At 39.8% G+C, this 14951-nt stretch overlaps 1 protein-coding gene across 3 annotated transcripts in view; it reads left to right on the top strand.

The window, feature by feature from the left end:
- LOC149311389 (protein FAM135A-like) overlaps positions 1-14951 on the top strand; it is a 76170-nt gene that overhangs the window by 23658 nt on the left and 37561 nt on the right. For all 3 annotated transcript variants that reach the window (XM_089530984.1, XM_089530982.1, XM_089530983.1), the window contains exons 4-7: positions 5517-5596; positions 6832-6971; positions 11431-11501; positions 12511-12684. In XM_089530984.1, the coding sequence (XP_089387110.1) occupies positions 5517-5596; positions 6832-6971; positions 11431-11501; positions 12511-12684 (465 nt within the window). The remainder of the gene's footprint in view (positions 1-5516; positions 5597-6831; positions 6972-11430; positions 11502-12510; positions 12685-14951) is intronic.

Here is a 14951-nt window from a genome sequence, read left to right as displayed (position 1 = left end):
AAAAGGATTGTGGAGTCATGCTATTCCATATTCAAATGCATACTTTGGCCATATCATGGTGCTTGGGTTGTAACTTAATTTTTTTGGTTGCCAGGTGGTGAGAAGATATCCAGTAGGGAATTGTTGGCATTCAGTTTTTCTAGCTTAGCTTTTTACAGAAGAGGCTACTCTAATTCAAGATGGTTTTACTACAGGCCATAATCTCAGGGAGTGATACTATGAGACTTGAGTATTGAATGTGATAATTATGAAATTTGAGTATGACTGTTGAATGCAAAAATATTACTCAAAGCATTGTTGTGGTTTGTCAATCTGTAAAGAGTAGGTATTATTTCATTATGTGATCTGAGTAATTTAAGTTGACTTATAGGAGCTCTGCAATCCTGTCTTATGCATGAATTTTCAAAAGTAATACCCATTGAATAAGGCTTCTGATCAAGTAAGTATGTGTCAGATTGCAGCTTTACGGTGCAGTCCTAGACATATCTCCTTAGAAGCAGTAAGTGTGAATCAGATTGCACCTTATATTTCTATTTCTAGTTATTTTGTTTATAGAACTCTAAAACTTCTATTTTTTGGGGGAAAAAATCTCAAAATCAGTCTTGTATCATTGTTCGATTGAGGACATATTTCAAAAGATCATCAAGTTTTGTTTAACTTGCAATCCTTGGATATTTATTTAACATCCACAATGTCGATATTTAGTTATAAAATAATTGAAAGTCTGGATTCCATTTCTTACGGTGCAGCTCTTTTGACATCACTTTCCTGTCGGGGATGCTTCAATTTAGATTTCCTGCATGGCAGGGGGTTGGAGTGGATGGCCCTTGCGGTCTCTTCCAACTCTGTGATTATGATTCTTCCCATTTTGAATAATGTAAGTTTTTTCTTGCACCCCCCCCCCCCCAAAAAAAAAACCTTTTTCTGCCCTAGAATTCTGAGTTATACTGGATCCCCCAAAATCTTTATAGATATTTCTGGTTTTTCAGGACCATCCCTTTTTTAAAAAAACAAACCTTAAATTTTGAATCAGTCATAATTACATTAATGCATGTTGACATGTCAGTGTAGCTTGTAGGCTACAAGAAGCCAGAGGACTACCTAAACACTTCCATTTGCAGCAGGAATGGCTGAGTAAACCTGAGAGCTTTCATCTGACTTGTTTCTTGTTCTGCCCAGACACAGGCAGTAGGTGCTGCTTCAGTTGGAGTTTGCACACATTCATCCCAAGAAGCCAAACAAAGAATCCAGGGTTTGTGCTGTAGTTTCTTTGGCTTGTTGTGGAAGCGATTAACTAACCATCCATTAAGAAGCCAAGCCCTCCCTCCAGTCCATCTCCCCTGATCCAGGCCTTGAAGGTAGAGAAGAATTGCTGGCCCTCATCCCCTTCCCTACCACCACTCCCTTCTCCTTTTGTGTCGTTTCTTTTTAGATTGTAAGCCTGAGGGCACGGAACCGTCCAATTAAAAAGATTGTATGTACAGCGCTGTGTAAATTTACAGCGCTTTATAAATAAAGGTTAATAATAAGTGGGGGCTGGGAGAGAGAGAAGCCACACTGGGACAGAGCTGTAGTTGCATTCAAACAGCATGACTGAACAAAGCAAAAGCTCCGTGGTCTTAGTTTTTTATGCAGGTAAATAAACCATGGAGCTCATTCTTGCTGTAGGTGGGAGCTGCCAGGCTATTTGCATCTCCACATTACTCATACAGAATGAGCCAGGACTCCCAAGGCTCCTTGGCTTGTTACTTATTATAACCAGTCCATCATGGGAAAATCTGATCTTGATGCCAAATTGGTTATTCACGCCTTATGCCCTCGCTTTCTATCCAAATTTGAGGCTAAAAGCAAATTTGCAGAGATCTATACTTCTATATTGTCAAGTATTTTTTAAAAAATAAAATATAAATGAATTTTACAACTAATATGTTCCAGTTGAAAGTTATTGTCCTGACCAAGCAAATTTCTTGATTTAAAGTGACCTTTTTGAGCCAAGGAAATGCCTTTTCAATACTTGATCAATGCACTTTCGTGCCTAGTGTCGGAAATAGAATGACTTGCCTTTTTCATTTTCCTGAGTCAGGGAGTCAGATTTTATATTCCGCTTCATAGTCCAAGATTAAACCACAGTTTTTGAGTTCAAATGTAATAGGAGGTTTGTAGGTTAACAAACGAAATAACAGCAATGTAACACGGGCACAGGGAAACATGCAGGTACAAATTCTCACTTTTGGTCCAAGTCCTCATGTTTACAATGGTCATTTCCAGTTGAATACACAAGGTTTATTGAACCAAAAACATTGCTTCTGAACTGGGCCTTTGCCATCTTATTTCACTATAAATGTGCCTTTTCAACTTGATTTTAAAAGTGAACCCTGTTTCTGTTGACTTAGCAGCTATTTTAATCTCTCATGAGCTTTACTGACATACAGTCGGCCCTCTCCTTACACGGGGGATCCGTTCCGGACCCCTCCGCGTAAGGCGAATTCCGCCTATGCTCAAGCCCCATTGAAAACAATGGGGCTCATGCACGGCGGCGCACAGGCGCCATGGGCGTGCGTGCCCATTCAATTGAATGGGACACACCGCCCCTTCTGCCCTGTGCGCTCCCCGCGGCTTGAGCACGTAAACTCAAGTCCGTGTAAGGCGCACCCGCGTATGATGCAGGCGCACTGTATTTTGATTATGTACTACTGTGCCATGCTATGTCTAGTATTTTTAATCCTCATTTTCCTTCATGAGCCATAGGATACTGAAAAAGCTAGTTAAGCCACTGGAGGCATCCTTAACTAGTTAGATGAAGTCAAAGGTCATTTCTATTTTAAGCTGTAAAACCTTCACTTTCAACTAGCACTACCCATTTAGTATTTTATTGATAGATTTCTGCCTCATTGTGTGCTGCATACATAGTAAATGAGAGCGAAATAACAAGTGAATAATTTAACTGAAGATTGGTGGAACTAGCCCATACTGTTATCTTGTATACCTGATGACAGACATCCACGGAGATGGTTGAATAGAAAACAGATTTCACTGTTTTAAAAACATCAACAGTGATTATAGTTTTTATCCAGGCTTATTAAAGTAATTTTTTAGCTGGTTACTTCATTAAGCTGTCAGTTTTCTAAAACACTGGTATCTGTTTTTTGTAAACTGCCTCTTAAATCACATTGTATAATATACACGATCAGAGAATATTAAAAGAAGTATTTGATTTTTCTTCAGTCTGAGATCACATTTAGAATCATAAAGTCATAGAATTGGAAGAAACCACCAGGACCACCCAGTCCAACCTCCTGCTATGCACTCCTGAAGGATGGCCATCTAGTCTCTGTTTAAAAACCTCCAGAGAAAGAGACTTCACCACTCTCCAAGGCAGCATATTCCACTGTCGAACAGCTCTTATCATCAGGAAATTCTTCCTAATGTTTAAGTGGAATCTCTTTTCCTGTAGCTTGAATCCACTGTTCCGTGTCCTAGACTCTGAAGCAGCAGAAAACAAGCTTCCTCCATCCTCAGTATGACATCATTTCAGATATTTAAATATGAGTATCATGTCACTTCTTAACCTTCTCATCTCCAGGCTAAATAAGCCGCTCTTCATAGGGCACGGTAAATTAAAGCTATTGTTTATTATTTAAAGAAAAGGAATACTTTTAGTATCTTTTAAATTGGGGAATATAGAATATAGCAAATATATAATGAAATATAGTGAAATAAAATGAAAGCATTAAAACCAACATAACTTTAAAAACTAAATGTTGTTAGAGTGTAGAATTTTAAAACTATTCTTGACAATGAATATCAATTTAACACAGCTAGTATCAGTTGCCTGTTGTACTATTTGGCTAGAAACTGCATGGGAAAAACATTTTCAACTTTTAATTTCCAGAGAGGAAGTGTGGTGTGGGAATTCTTGTGCTTCCGGTTTTGCCTCTATGTTTCTAAGTACCAAGATTAAATCAAGGGCTGTTTTATTTTGTGATTGAAGTGTTAGCTGATTAAATTAACAGTTACTTTGTTTAGTAAATTATATTGTTTCAAAACATGGATCCCTAAATTATTTCTGTTTTTGCAAATTCATAAACATAGTTTCTACATACAGTATCAATGTTTTGAGCCCTGTTGTAATTTGGCTGTCCTTCCCTTTGAATATGGTCACTCACTTTTATGCACATCCCCTGTTGAATGGATGGGTGCACTGCCATAGAAGACTATTGTGGTTAAGGCTCCAATACTGTGCCCATATACTTTAACATAAGCACAGGTGAACTTAACAGAACCTATTTCTGAGTGGGCATATGAAGGATTCATGTTCAGTACAGGACACCAGAGTGTTTGATGGGGAGAGACTAACATCAAAGAGCTGAGTATTTGCACCAGGACAGAGCAAGGGCTGGACATGGTATGTTGGGTTAAAAGATGGCCACAACTTCAATGCTTACACAGGGGTCATAAATCCATCATGAATGTCATCATAAATCAACCATAAATCATGTTCCAAATGTCGCAAGGGCTAGCCTCCAAGCGGTGACTTGGAGGGCCGGTAGCAGGATGTCTGTACTGGCTCTGATCCAAGCCCAGCATAAACCAAACTCTTCTGTGAGAGCATCTTCCACTTGACTTGCTCCATCCTATCAATATGGAGTATAATGAACCTGCTGCTTGAAATCCAAGCTGGAGTTGGTGCTTGGTGGAAAGAAGTTGAATAACAGAAAAATAGCGAACCATAGAGTCATAATGCTGCTCATTTGATATATTTTTGAGCTACTTTGGGCACAATCTTTGAAGAAAGAGGGATGCACTCCATCTGCTGCAGCAGCTTAAAAACCATATATATATATATATATATATATATATATATATGTCTTTGCCTGCCAGAAAAATGAGAGCAGGATGGGGTGAAGAGGACCTCCCATGGAAGGGAATTGCACAACTTGGAAGCAGCCACAATGAAGGGGCTATCCCATTTCCTCACCAAATGTGGCTATGGTGGTAGTTGGACACTCTTACGGGTCTTAAAGCTTGGGCAGGCTTATAGAGGGAGATAACAGCCTTTCAGATAGTCTGGACCCATGCCATATAGTACTTTAAAGATCATAATCAGCACTTTGAATTCTTCCTGGAAATGGATTAGCAGCCATTGGAGCTGTCTTAGCAAGGAAGTTACAAGCTCCCTATAAGCTGCCCAAGTCAGCAACCTGGCTGCTGTATTTTTTCCCTAATGCACTAGAAGACATCCAAATTAGATTGGTGTTCTGATATGTGTAATATGTGTAACTGGGTTTGTATTTTAGGCTACATTCTTTTCTCTTTTTGCTGCCTTTGATTTGTTGGTGCTGAATTATTTTAACTGCTTCTAACTGTATTGCAATTTGCTGGAGGATTGGTAACTGCTTTTATGATGCGTTTTTAAGGAATTTGTGAGCCATCGTGAAAACCATGTAAAAAGTTTTAAATAAATAAAAGAGCAAGATAAAACAGTGTTACTTTGTAAATAATTTTGTCCGTTGCAGCTTTTACCAGATTCGTGTATCTATGAAAATTCCTCCAAGAGTTCCACACAAAATTGAAGCAAGCTTGTTACATGCAGCGAGTAAGTGTGAATATTTTTCATTACTATTTGAGTTTTTAGTAGTAACTGTAGAAGCACTGTCAGCAGAGTAAATATTTGTTAGTTGACTATCCGTGGGCAGCAAGCCCACATTGAGATGGCACCGACAGTGGCGAAGGAAGCGGCAGCTGCAGTCTTATGCCGCCAGCTGCCTGCCCACTCCCGGTGAGAGCCTGGAGGGAGGAAGCAGAGCTGGGAGGAAGAGGCAAGAGGAGGAGGGGGAAGAAAAGACAGGAAGGAAGAGGAGGAAGAGGAAGTGGCAGTGGCCCCATGCCTTCAGCCACCTGCCCACTGCTGGTGAGGGAAGGGAGAGAGGGAGAGGAGGCAGGAGGAGGAAGAAGAGGAAATGGTGGCAGCAGCGGCAGTGCCATGTTGCCAGCTGCCCACCTGCCAGTGAGAGCAGGGAGGGAGGGAGGGAGGAGGAGGAGGAGGAGGGAGGAAGAAGGAACCGCCAGCTGCCCGCCTGCCACCAGGGAGAGGAGGGAGGGAGGAAGAAGAGGAAGCGGAAGCAGCGGTAGTGGCGATCTGATGTTGCCAGCCGCCAGCCCACTGGTGAGAGCCGGGAGGGAGGAGAAGGAGGAGGGGCAGGAGGATGAAGAGAAGGAGGAAGAAGAAGTGATGGTGGTGGCTGGATGTGTCCAGCCATCCACCCGCCGTCGGTGAGCGGAAGGAGGGATGGAGGAGGAGGAAGCAGAAGCAGCAGCAGCCCCCTGCCTCCCTCTCACTGCATGTGAAGGAGAGAGGAAGGCATCCCTGAGTGAGGGCCAGTGAAGGCCCATTGTCCTCAGTGGTGGTGCAGCCTAGTGGCCACACCCCCATTGGGAACAATAGGACTTGAGCATCCATGGATTTTGGTATCTGCGGTGGGTTCTAGAATGGGTCCTCCATGGATACTGAGGGCCGACTGTAATAATACTGTTATCTGTGAACTTAACCAAGACCTTAACTTAACAACTTAAGTTAATACTATTTGATGGCCAACAGGTTTAAATTGTTTGAATAAGCATACATAAGGTTTCCTTGTGATTGGGCGGGCTATAAATAAATTATTATTATTATTATTATTATCATCATCATCATCATCATCACAATGACAAAATGAAAATGATTTATTAGAAACATTAATTTGTTGAATATATTAGTTGCCTTTTTGTAAGAAGAATCAGAATCTTGACATTTAAATCTTGATTATCTCTAATCCATATTATCATCTTCAGGTGCTGATCTTGCCTTTCCAGCATCAGTCCATGACAATGTAGTCTGTAGTAAAACCTTTCAGATTCTTTACAAAAATGAGGAGGTGTCTGTGAATGATGTTATGATCTTCAAAGTTAAAATGCTGCTGGATGAAAGGAAGGTAATATTCTCTTGCATATACTTAACTATGAACATACCTAAACATGTTAAATAGTCAGTCCACAAATTTAGCTGTGCAGATTACCATTACGCCATTACTAAGGCAAGCATAACATAGTCATGATCCTGTCCTGCATTACGTACATAGTTTTTGATGGCACAATAATAGATGTCAAAAGCATGATATTGGCAACAATTACAGACTCCTCTGCTATCATCCCTGGTAGCTGCAGAATTACATATCAGTACACCTTCACATTGCTTATGCAAAGATTGTTGTTAACTGCCCTTGAATCATCTCAACCCATGGCAACCCTGTAGTTGAGACATCTCCAAGACCCCCTGTCCTCCACTACTCTGCTTAGTTCCTGTACAGCCATATCTGTGACCTCCTTAATTGAGTCCATCCATGTAGCATGTGGTCCTCTTCTCTTTCTACTTCCCTCCATCTTTCCGAGCATTACTGTTTTTTCTAGTGAGTTGTGTCTTCTCATGATGTGTCTGAAGTACGACAGTCTAAGTTTTACCATCCTGGCTTTCAGGGAGATTTCTGGCTTGATCTGCTCTAGGACCCATTTATTTGTCTTTTTTGTCCATGGCATCCTCAACACTCTTCTCCAGTGCCACATTTCAAATGAATTTATTTTCTTCCTATCTTGTTTCTTAACTGTCCAGCTCTCACATCCATACATGCTATTAGGGAATACAATGGCTTGTATGATTCTAACTTTTGTGCTCAGTTGTATAAGTTTGTATTTTAGGATCTTTTCTAGTTCTTTCATAGCGACCCTCCCCATTCTTAATCTTCTTCTGATTTCCTGGCTGCAGTCCCCATTTCTATCAATGTTTGAATTTATGTAGAGTCTCTGTGGTCATTATTTTTGTTTTCTTTATGTTCAACAGTACATCTGCTTTTGCACTTTCTTCTTTGATCTTCCTTAGTAGTTGTTCCAGGTCCGGGAGGTTTTCTGCTAGTATCATGGTGTCATCTGCATATCTTAGATTGTTGATTTTCCTTCTTCCTATTTTCACTCCTCCTCCTATGTCCTGCTTTTTTTTTTTTTTTTTACTAAATTTCCTTTGATTTCTCGGATCTTGTGGAATAGGTCTCTCGTTCTGGTGACAGTGACAGACTCTTTCAGTAACATATGAGTTAAACAGGTAGGGTGATAAGATGCAGCCTTGTCTAGTCCCTTTGCCAATTGGGAACCATGTTCTTTCTCTGAGAGTAGCCTCTTGTCCTGAGTACAGATTTTTCATCAGGACTATCAGATGTGTTAGTAATTCCATGTATTTAAGGGTGCTCCATAGCCTTTCATGATCTATGCAATCAAAGGCTTTGCTATAGTCTATAAAGCACATGCAGATTTTCTTTTGGAATTCCCTCATGCACTTCATTAGCTATCGTATGTTTGCAGTGTGGTCCCTAGTGCTTCTTCCCTTCCCGAACCCCTCTTGGACCCCTGGAATTTCTCTCTCCATGTATGGTTGGAGTCTGTGTTGCAGAATTTTGAGCATAAATTTGCTTGTGTGGGAGAGTAATGCTATGGTCCTATAGTTGCTGCAGGTTTTTGTGTCTCCTTTTTTATGGATAGGGATGTACATGGATTGTTTCCAGTCTGTTGGCCAATGTTTTGTTTTCCATATCTGCTGACATACCTGTTTGTAGATTACTCTGTCAGTGTCACGGCCAGCCAAGATGAGCTCGATGAGGAGGAGGATGAGCCTCCTCCAGAGCAAGGGCTGATTGAGGCTACGCCAGGTGTTAGTTCTACTCTGCCAGGTCCCAGCTGTGCTTCCCCAGCCCCAGAGCAGGAGGTCCAACCAGGTCCTAGTGCTGAGGAGAGGCCTCCTATGGTGCCACAGCCTAGTGGTGACTCTGGAGACGAGGCTTGCCTGCAGGTGCCTTCCTATCAAGAGAGGAGGGCTGAGAGTGCTTGCAGGCGCAGATCCAGAAGGATTGCAGAAAGACAATTAGCAAACCAGCCTCAGGTGGCTTGAGGGAGAGTTTCCCTGATTTAAGTGGGAGAGAGGCTTGAGTTTGTTGCTAGAGTTTATTGCATGATCCCTCGGCGTGATTGCTGCTAGCACTAGCTCCTAGTATCTAGATTCTTGTTACCTTGACCTTGGACTGGACCTGTGTTATCTTTTGGCTGTTTTGACCTTGGACTGTTTGGCCACGCTGTCTCCCGGTATCCTGACTTTGGCTTGACTCTCAGCACGGTGAATCTGGAATCCTGATCTCGGCTTGTCTTCTTGAACTGCATTCAGACTACTTCTGTGTAAGTTCTGCTTTACTGTCACTGGGCTAAAGACTCTGTTATCAGCATATGTGTGTTTGCTGGCAGCATTCCAGAGAGTCAGCATAGATTGCAGCAGTTCAGTTTGGATATCATCAGTTCCTGGTGATTTGTTTTCACCATTTCCCTTATTGCAGCTTCTACCTCACTTTTTAGAATTTGGGGTTCATCTTCATATGGCTTTGTTTCACATGTCTTTCATTTTATCAGCTTTTTTATATAACTCTTCTGTTTATTGCATCCAACATCTTTTTATTCCTTCTTGGTCTTGAATTATGTTATTTTTATTGTCATAGAGTGTCCCGGTTCTTGGTTTGAAATTTCCTTTGATTTCCCGGATCTTGCGGAATAGGTCTCTTGTTATGGTGACAATGACAAGCTCTTCCAGTAGCATCCCTGGTAGTTGCAGAATTGTATATCAATACACCTTCATCTTGCCCATGCAAGGAAAGATAGCCAGGCAGTATATAGTAACAGAAATGATAGGGATTTCACCCAACACAGTAATAGCAGCCCACCCAATGCATACACAGATGTATACATATACCACATACACTGACCTAGGAGCAGTCAGGATCAGTACATACATAAGATGTATCCCATGATTGAAAGGCAGGTGTATAGAATATGACTTCTAAAAAGAAGAGTTTGGATCCCATTGAGATGTTAAGTGACTCTACACAATCAAGTCTACCAATATTGCAGTGGCAATAGCAATAACAGCATGCCAGGTATTCACCAAACAATGTGAGTGGCTGCATTCTTCATTCAGCTTCCCTGAATTTGAGAATTTATAAGCAGAAGGACCTCCCTTAAACTATTGGTATATATTTAATCTTATGTGAGAGACTGTTGTCTGCTGAATAGAGGGAGACTATTTAACTAGTACACAGCTGGTCATAGCATAGAAAGGATGGAAGAAATTGAAGAGCTTTGCATATTCATTTCTTTTTCTGGAAGGTTTTAGAGGTGTGTGTGTTTGTGTTTGTCTCGAAGGCAGGCACTTCCATGCTTTGGAGCATCTGCTGGGTTTCTTGTACATTGTTGGTTCCATTTTGTTGATTAAATGCTTTACCTTTCAGCTGCTGGTGCAGAAGTGGAATTCAAATTAATAATAATAATTATTATTATTATTAAATTCCTAGTGGTCATTGTTTATGCCTTGGTTCTGAAGCAATAGGACTTGTTCATCTGCCCTCTGTGTCTTTTTTTCCCCTTTGGCCATTGACTGTTTGAAACTTGTACAAAATGCTTCTACATTGCCAGAGTTCCTGCATGAGAAAAGCTCCTCCTTTTAGCTAGGGATAGGATTGTGATGATATAACAACGTAGCTTGCTTCTTGGTTTTATGAGATTGCTATCTCCCGGCTGGCTCTTCCATGGTTTGGGGCATGGGCTGTAATTGGTTGCAGAGTTGGTCAGAATTCTGACCATTAATTAATAAAATATTTGTAGTGGGGGAGAAAAGGAATTCTGACCCTTGTCACTGAAGAGAGAAAGTGAGCCCAGACATTTGAGATTTTCCACTGATTGTGCTGGAAGTGTAATAACTGCATAATATCATCTGTAGGTATGGTTTTGTACCATTATTCCAATCTACTTGTCCCACATGAGCATAGTATTTTGTCTAACTTGTTTTTTCTCCCATCATGTCCCCAAATCTAACTAATCCCCCCCTACTCCTAGAACTAGTGATAGCCTACAGCACATACCTACTGCCTGTGTAAAGCGGAGTCCCTGGATTACCTAAACCTCTTTGGCCTCACTCTTTACAGATGGAAAGGGGTTTAAGAATGATCATATCCCCAACCAGCAGAGGAGGGAATATAGCATTTCAGATAAGTCCTTTCTGCTAGGATCTGCAATCATAAAATATCCCAGATATAATCTAGGATTTTTTTATATTCACATACATCTTGAATTCCACTCGGGACAAGGAAGAATATTGCTATTTACTACTCTGTCTGCAGTTTTATTCATTTTTATTGTAGCTATCTTATTACTATATTTCAAGCTATTGTGAACAGCCCAAGAATTGAATAGAAATGAAGGGCAGTATACAAACACTTTAAATTAATAAATAAGGCAAAGACAGAATTGCAAAATAAACCATGTTTTTATTACAAATCATGTTTATCTTTTTTTCAATCTTTTTCCTAGATCGAAGAGTCTCTTAATGAAATGAATTTTCTGCTTTCTCTAGATTTACACTTTACAGATACAGATTATTCGTAAGTTCAAAACTAAATGATATTTTATTGTTAATATTGCAGTCTTGATATAGCTATTTCAAGTAGGAAGTCTTTCGTTCAGAGTTCTGTATGTGTGCCATTATATGCAAGGAATTCCCTGTTTGTTTCAGTGTTAATGGCGTGCACACACACGTGTGTGTATGTGTGTATCTTCAAGTTGCCTGTTATTTATTTAGAGTATTTATATCCTGCACTTTAGCCACAAAGGTTCTCAGAATGGCTTACAATTATTATTATTTTTAATTAGACGGTTAATTTTTAATTAGCCTGTTGACTTCTGGCAGCCCATGAATTTCATATTTCTTATGCAAGCAATCCTCAGAGGTGGTTTTGCCTGTTTCTTCCTCTGAAATTTAGCCTACAGCACCTGGTCTTTGTTGGTGGCTTTCCATCCAAGTATTAATCAGGCCTGTACTTGCTTAGCTTCCAAAAGCGACATCTGGTACCATATACTGAACCTCATTTTCATGTGAGGATGGTCTTAATGTTAATGAAGTAGGAAAGTCTGTGGATGTGCATTTTTGAAATCTATCTATAAATTGCCTACGAAACAACTTCTGGATTAGACTGTATGTTATAACATATGGATTACAACATGAAAGTTCTTGTTATTTAATGTGAGAAGTAATTTTATGAGAGATTATTTAGACATGAATGCTTGGACTTGAACATTTTTGTTAAGTTATGTTTCATGTTTGTTGGTATTATTTATAGATTTTTTTTGATTCTCAAAGTCTGTGCACTTCCAGGTATGTACATGATGTAGATTTCACTGAGGATTAAACATCTTCTGTGTGCATAGAGGGGCTTCCAGTCATTTCAGTGGCTGGGACTCCACTAGTTCATTGAAAGTTCTGCACATCAGATTATTAATTCTGGATGAATAATTTTTTTACAAACAAGTAAAAGCCACGGTTTGTGTTTAAGCATTCGTAATAGTACTATTACTTTCAAAATGGTGACTGTGATTGTGCTCTTGTTTTTTTAGGCCAGAGGACCTGAATACATTGCAGCTAATTAGCAGCCGAACACTAAAGTTGCACTTTACCTTACAACAAGGCCTTCATCACTATGTCAATGTCATGTTTGATTACTTTCACCTCTCTGTCATTTCTGTTATAGTCCACGCCTCTTTAGTTGCTCTTCACCAACCATTGATAAGGTAATTAATATAAAGGTTGACATTTTACACTTTTTTTCAAATTTAGTAATATAATAAGATATAATTCATTCTTATTTATTGTTTGTTTATCTCGTCTTTAAAACAATAGTTACACAGTCAGAATGGTGAATACTTGAATTGTATCTTATAGCTACACTCCTCAAGTGACTAAGGTCCTGTTCAGTGCTTGTAAAAATGAAATAAATACATAAAAATAATACTACACACACACACACACACTGGATTTTAGAAGTAATTACAGTCCAACCCCTGTAGCTATGTGATTATTATTTTTACTATTGTATTTACAGTGGTACCCCGGGATACGAATTGACCGCGTTACGAAATTTCCGGGTTACGAAAAAGTTAGATTTAAAAAAACTGTTCCGGGTTACGAAAGATTTTTCGGGTTACGAAATTAATTTCGGCGCGAAATTTAAATCGGAAGCGCGGCTAGCGGCTTTCCAGCGCCTTTTCGGGTTGCGAAATGTATCGGGTTACGAACGGCGCCGCGGAACGAATTAATTTCGTAACCCGAGGTAGCACTGTACTTATATCCTGCCTTTCTCCTAATGTAGGGACTGAAGGTGGCAAACAACAAGTTTAAAACAATACAATTTAAAAACAATACAAAAGCATTAAAATGTATCAATCTAAAATTTAAAAACAACTGAACAATTTTAAAACCACACCTGTAGTTTTATTTATTTATCCTGGAAGGGAGGAGGTCTCTAGGTATCTGGGGGTCCTCCAGTGCTACTGTATGATCAGCTTCCAGCAGAAATATGGGTTCCCTGTTATCCATGGTTCTCACTATCTACAGTAAGTCTGGGAACATATCCCCTGTGGATACGGGAATCAGATTGTATATTTCTGTATAATATCTTTTAAAACATCTTAAGAGTCAAGAGCTTATTGCGGGAGCCACAGAAAAGAGTAATCCATGCTGATTTCTGTGTGTTTCAGCTTAAGTCAAATCACTATGTACTAAACTCAGTTCCCCATCTTTGTATGAATGATAAGAATACTGAAAAGTTGGATACAGTGCCAGGGAACACATTAGCATGACCAACACAAGCTGAAGCAGCTAGAAGTTAGCATGGAAGCAAATTTTCCTCAGCTGAAATAAACTGGAGGCTTCTTCCAGGACCATCTTTGCGGTGATTAGATTATAGTTCTATTCTTGAAAAAAAGTATGAAATCTGAAACGTGATTACTTTAATTGTTTTGATGCTAAGAAAGCACTGTAGAAAGAAACAGGGCAATGTAATTACGGAGCATAGAAATCTTTTGTATCTTTTCTTTTCTTATAATGGTTCTACTTACAAATTGGAGGAGTGACTTAAAATTTTCCTTGAGAATCTGCATAATTTATTTATGTAGTGTTCAGACACTTTGGATTGCATTCCATGAGTGGTACTTCCACTTAGAAAGGTGCCTTGGCCTGGCTTTGAGGATCTTCCCCCTCAGTGCCCTTGCTCCAATTCAGCAGGTTCTCCTAACCCTTTGAGCAGTTCCTATGGTTCAAGGAGCAGGGAGATCTGTTTGCAGCAGATAGCTGTGGAGCCAATCCTTTTCTTTCGGAGGTTAAGTATCAGTTAAGTGCTTTCTCTGAACAGTGGCATTTCTGTTTTCTTCTTCAAATGTCTTACCGTATATACTTGACTATAAGTCGACCTCATGTATAAGTCGAGGGCAGGCTTTAGGGGCAAAATTATAGATATTCATATGACCCTTGCATAAGTCGAGGGTAAAACCTGTCAGGAAAAAGCAACATGGGATATATAGTCACAAGAAATATAATATGTATATGAATGTATTTGAAAGTAACATGACACAGCAAAAGCTATTGAAATGGCACATAGGTGTTGCATATAATGTAATTAGAAGTTCCTAAAAGCCAAGGACACATGTGGCAAGGACAAAGTGAAAAGGTGCAAATTGATATCACCTGAAAGTCATTGAGTGGACAGCAATGTATGATGCAATGTGAGGTAAAGATTGAGCCAAGTATGATATGTCAATCATAATGTATGTACACGCCCAGGAGGTGGCAACTGTATAATGAATGGGAGACAAATGCCTATATAAGCAATAATGTATGGCAATATTTTTTGTGGGTATTGAGCAGTATAGTAGTGTGGGTATTGAGGAGTATAGTAGTGTGAGTTTTGTGAGTAGTGAATTGTTTTGTGCATAGTGTATATATTAGAATAAAAGTAGATCTTTTATAGAAGACTACTGTGTTGACTGGTGTCTTGAGAGCT

The sequence above is a fragment of the Sceloporus occidentalis genome, unplaced genomic scaffold, assembly GCF_023333645.1.
Source record: "Sceloporus occidentalis isolate IW3139 unplaced genomic scaffold, rSceOcc1.0.p SCAF_6, whole genome shotgun sequence".
NCBI classification, from domain to species: Eukaryota; Metazoa; Chordata; class Lepidosauria; order Squamata; family Phrynosomatidae; genus Sceloporus; species Sceloporus occidentalis.
This window is presented reverse-complemented; position numbering and strand designations above follow the sequence as displayed.